This window comes from Aegilops tauschii, chromosome 5 (genome assembly GCF_002575655.3).
Source record: "Aegilops tauschii subsp. strangulata cultivar AL8/78 chromosome 5, Aet v6.0, whole genome shotgun sequence".
NCBI lineage: Eukaryota > Viridiplantae > Streptophyta > Magnoliopsida > Poales > Poaceae > Aegilops > Aegilops tauschii.
The window spans coordinates 82128805-82134289 of record NC_053039.3 but is presented as its reverse complement, the minus strand read 5'-3'; the positions used below and the strand labels follow the sequence as shown (position 1 = coordinate 82134289).

The 5485-nt window shown below is 45.4% G+C and overlaps 1 protein-coding gene across 1 annotated transcript; it reads right to left on the bottom strand.

Moving 5' to 3' along the window:
- Positions 1–217: 217 nt before the first annotated feature.
- On the bottom strand, positions 218–4757 carry LOC109754326 (B3 domain-containing protein LOC_Os12g40080). Its single transcript, XM_020313234.4, has 8 exons — positions 3841–4757; positions 3132–3318; positions 2565–3038; positions 2049–2463; positions 1762–1961; positions 1359–1620; positions 900–1141; positions 218–765 (listed from the first exon to the last, which is right to left on the bottom strand). The coding sequence occupies exons 1-8, from the start codon at positions 4047–4049 to the stop codon at positions 490–492; spliced, it is 2265 nt and encodes a 754-aa protein (XP_020168823.1). The 5' UTR covers positions 4050–4757; the 3' UTR covers positions 218–489.
- Between the last annotated feature and the right edge of the window lie 728 nt (positions 4758–5485).

Genomic DNA, 5485 nt, shown 5'->3' with positions numbered 1-5485 from the left:
AACTGCGCGCTTCATATCATCACAGGTCTAACAAAAGCCACAACAGAATAACCAGAGCAGACGCGAGAACCATATCACTGCAACGAGCAATTAATTTCTCCTACTCGATCACCACTTGAAGAATCCACACAAGAACGCGCGAGTTAAAATCAACAATTTTTCGTCGTCGATTAGCTGAGACAAGCCCTTGAGTAACATATGCAGAGTCAACTGGGACTAACTGGGAATTCACTTAGATTTAATAAAATTTCAGTCAACTGAGCTTCGATTGAAGAAAATTTCAGTGGAGTAAGTGCTATATGCGTATGGCTACAAGCGGTGAAATACTCCTCTCTCGGTTCTGAAGTCATAGCCGTGGCAGATGAATCAGGATGAACATTCACACGGCACGGCTTCACAACTAGTTCTACTGGTACACAAGCTACTCTCAGTTCATTTATTCTACTAGTACAAATTAAGGAGGATGCAACTAGGCTGGAACCTAGATAGTTAGTCCAGCAGAACAAACCTGCCATCGACCTTGGTGAACACGTGGACAATCATCATCGCCTTACTCACGCCCTTAATCAGCTCGAAGACGCAGACGTGGCCCTCACGCAGCTTGTTGTCTCGGACGAACTTGGTCCAGGAACTGTAGCTGAAACCCTGTTTTTCCGGGTGGTAGTAGTACCTCGCACACCACGTCTCACTCCGGTTGGGCCTCAGGAGCAGGATGTCATGCGACCTCTCCACGAGATGCTTAGCTGCAAACTTCTCGGGGAAGGTCTGCATATATAGTACATAACATAAGCTATTAGTACAGAAAGCTTTGTCGCAGACGGTTCAAAAAGTCTATCAAAGATTGTTATCTAAACCATCTAGGTATTCCAGTCTGTGATTAGTCGAACAACTGAACTGACCAGCAAGTTGTTCTTGATTCTAACTTGATTCTTCCCCAGGATGGTGACGTATACCACATTGCCCTGTTGGATCAACGCTGACCTGAATATCTCCTCTAGCTCCTCGCCATTCAGGCCCTTGGCATACTTTGAGTAGTAGTAGTTGGACTTGGACTCAGCATGTTTATGGTCACTCTCAGCTTCCTTGATCGCCTTGCCCTTAACAGGAAAATCGCACTTGTTTTGAGATTCGGGCTCTTTCCCTGTAAAAACACAAACAAATGGGCATTCCATAATGATCCGGTACAGAGACACTAGCTCAGTATTGATTCCATGCTGTCTCAGGTTTAAGCGTTGCTGGCTATTAAAGAAAAGAACTCTATTTCTAAGCTGACTTATACATTCTTATCTCTAAGTTGGTGATCCTGAGCGTTGATTTTCCATGTCGTATGTGCAAGTATAAAATGTTCCCATACTCACCTTGTAGGTGATGACCTCCTTCAAGAGAATGAACAACCATTGTCATTTCACCAGCGCTTTTTGATACTTCGAATACACAAACATCACTTTCCCGCAACTCGTTGTGGAGAACGAAGCATGACCAGCCAGCAGAAAGCATGCCTGAACCATCAGTGGTAACCTTCAAATTGTCTAACCATATGTTGCTCTTACGAGGATGGCAGAGTGTGATGAATTGGTCTTCATGTGGAAGGTATTTGGCAGCATAATCCTTGCAGATTACCTGTTAGAGATGAATGAATCATCTGGCTTTCAAATTATCGAAGATTATAATTTACGGAGAGCTACTATAATTTTCAGCCAACATTAAAGAACAAATTTTGCAGGAGTCTCACTGAATCTGTAGAGTATACTCCATACGTACCAGAGATCCAGACAAACTTGTCTTGTTCATGGCTGTGATGTAAAATGGAATTACAGGCCTAATTTTCTTCACAAGTGTGTCGATTTGTGCCTTCTGAGCTGTAGTCAGATTGCACCCTGTTGCTAGGACATACCGAGGCTCGGTGGTTTCTGGAGGGCCGCTTGAATTCATGGTGTCCTCCGGAGATGTGACACCTTCAGCTGCACAACGCCGATCATCAAGACATCAGTGAGTAACTACAGAATAGATACCAAGGAAAATGTACATGAAACCCTTCAATTCTTTACCTGATTTCGGTGAAGGAGAGTCCAACAGAGTCATCTTTTTAGTTTTCCTAGGGTTGTTATCACGCGATCCGCCGTCTCGACGCCTTGTTTCCTTCAGGAATAACTGATCATGAGATATACCCCCTTTTTGTACATTAGGAGTGTGGTTCATAACAATGCGGAATAATTCTTTCTCACAACCACTTGGGTCAAATATTAGGACTCTAAAGTGAGAGTTTCCAGTGTAACTGAACACCAGCAAGTCATGCTCTTTTAGTTCATAAGCACTGGCAAATGCTGCCCATCCAGATCTAAGGGTTATCTTGTTCAGATCATTGGTAACCTGAATGTTGTATACATTTCCATCAGGAGCTTCTAGCTTCATAACTTTAGAGATCCTGCCTCTGAAATTGTTCACAAATTTCTCTGGTATGTTCTGCAAAAACAAACAACAAAACAATCAGCAAATTACATATGTTGATCAAGAAGATATTTCATCAGGACGGCCGGAAGGGCATTGATCATCCAGGGTCTTACCATTTCGTGAAGGAAATCGCCAACCATGAACCTCAAGAAATGCTTCTGCCTATCATCCATGTGATGCCAGTAGAAATGCACATCGCAGTGCTCGCACCTTCGATGAGACTCACTGTTGCTTGATCCACCATTCTGGCATCGTCTTTCACCCAGTAGCGATCGATCAAGACGAGTGTCTTTTTCTTGGGCATTAGGACCGCAGTTCATGAGAACGTGGAACACTTCCTTCTCACAGCAACTTGCAAAATCAAATATCAGAACTTTGAAGTGAGAATCCCCGATGTACCTGAAGACCAGGAAGTAGCCCGCTTTTAGTTCGTAAAATCTGACAAATACCCCCCATCCAGACCCGAGGACTATCTTGTTTAGATCCTTGATAGCCTGAACATTGTATATGTTTCCATCAGGAGCTTCTAGCTTGATAACTTCAGAGATCTGACCTTTGAAATTCTGCACAAACTTCTGTGGAATGGCCTGCAGGAACAAGAAAACAACAAAATTATCATTCTGAGACTGGATAGCATTCCATCCGAAGGAAAGAAAGGGTATCGATGCACCAGGACTTGCCATTTTTTCTTGGAAATTGCCAACCATGCACTTGAAGAAATACTTCTGGGTATCATCCATATGACACCAATAATAATGTGCATCGCAGCCCTCACATCTTTGAAAGGATTTGCTGCTGATGCTGTGACCACTCCTGTTATCTTGCTCATGGTCTTGATCCGGCGCCATGACAAATGTAATTAAAATTCTGGGGAGTCAAGGGAACAAGATACATCAGCTTAAAATTTGAAGATGTAGTAGTGTGTGTTATTATGAGCAGTCTGTTCCAACCTCACATGGATGCATATATTTGATGTCAGATAAATCAAAGAAAGGTGTCCAATACTGGAGCAAGTTTTTTTCAGGACAAACAGAAAGTAAAGTATGCACTTCAGTCGATCTATAGATTTAGCAAGTTTATGATCTACTAGTAGAAAGACAAGAACCTCTCTTATCTTTGCAAACAGCCAGTACTTCTTTCAGAGTAAAACAGGAAGATGTAGTAATATGTGTTAATATCATCAGTATGTTCTAACTTCACAAGGATGCACATATTTCATGCCTAATAAATGACAGAAAAATGTCTAAACTAGAGCCGTTTTTATTTCAGAACAAATAGAACATAAGGTATGCACTTTAGGTTCCTGTGTGCCATCATAAACATGATCTTAAGCTGCAGCAAGTTTGTGCTCTAAGGATGTAGAGAGTAGAAAGACCAGAAGGCTCTTACCTTTGCCAAGAGCCAATACTTCGGCAGAGAAGCAGCCAGAATGCCAACGACGCCCAAGCCCAGAGGAAAAGGGCATACATATATATGCAGATACACACCATACCAGCTGATATTGTGGGCCTTGTTCTTGCAGTGCCATCATATCTTCGGTTGAAAAATGAGTCCCACTTGAAAAGTTTGTTCAGTAGATGTAGATGAAAGCATGACATGGTTCCAACAGAGAACTTTTGGAATCTGAGCAGAAGGAATCTACTGAGATATGCTAGGATCAGTTTTTCCCCCCTTCTTTTAGCAATTCCAAGGAGTAAAGACCCAGTGAGTGTTGGAGTACAGGTTAGATTCTGTCAGCATCTTTGGTGCAGCCGAGACTCCATAGCAAAAACGACAACATGGATCAAAACAAGGATGTTACAAGAAATTCTACATTGTAGCTTCAGTGCCACTGTTTCCATATTAGCTCAAAATGTACATCATTTATCACTCCAAAGAACAGAACAGCAAATAACAAACAGAGTAGAAACTTGACCTGGATTGAACCCTATTGTTCTATCTGGAACACTATGAAGAAAGGGAGAAGATTTAACTTTACAGTGTCGAATCGAGTGAACAGAGCAGGACACCACTCATCTGCTGTGGCAGAGCAAGCCGGGTCTAATCAGCAAGAATCTTTCAGGGATGCTCTCGTTGCTAAAAAAGATAAGATCCGCCCGCCGCCTCCTGCCAGCGCCGGTATCGGCCTCGGATAACCCAGCGCCAGCGTGACGGGGGCCCCTTCGGATTCGGTGCGGCGCCGCTTCGATGAGGGCGACTCCGCTGCCACAGCGGCGGTAAAGGCCGGCGGGCTGCTCCAGGGCCCTGTACAGGGTACGGTACGGACGTAGTAGGAGTATGGTCGGTTCGTACGCGTACGATAGACCAGGTGCTCATGGTAACTAACTTTGGAAATAAACGGATCGTTTTTCTCTCCTCCCTGGCGGCTTGTCGGGGCATGAACCCCGAGCAGGAACGGAACTCAGATGCTTTTCAAAAACATCGGGCTTAGCATCGCTTCTCAATCCGGCTTGCATTTGATCGGGTCGCCCAGCCCGGCCAAGTCCCTCAACCTGGTCAGAACGACAACCTGGTCTCAACGTCTGATGCAAGACGGCCGAACCCAGCACATCAAGACTTCTTTAACAAGCCAGCTCTTCTATGACGTGTTCTTCAACCCGGCCATGGGTCAGTTTCTGTTCCATCCCAGCCGTACGATGGGATAAGTCTCCATTCAAGAATAAGCAAGGTGACAGTGCCCACCAACTCTTCTGATCAGCCGAGGCGTGGCAACAGTGCTCCACCTACCAGGGCTGGCGTGGCTACAGTGCACCCGTCGTCACTGCTGACGCCAGCGGGCAGCAACCTGGCGGTGCGCCACTGTAGCGGACTCAACCCGGCCACTTCGTGACGACCGACAAGACGCAAACAATGCCCCTGGCGCACGGGGTCTGCGTCCGGAGAACCCGGCAAGCCCTGGCACCCGGCGAGTCCCAGCGCCGGCTCCCAGGACAATGACAACCCGGCCCCACGGCCTTATAACTTTATCATTGTAACTCTGGGGGGTTGACCTATAAAACCCCCAGGAGCCCTCATGTACACGGGCAGAGCCACC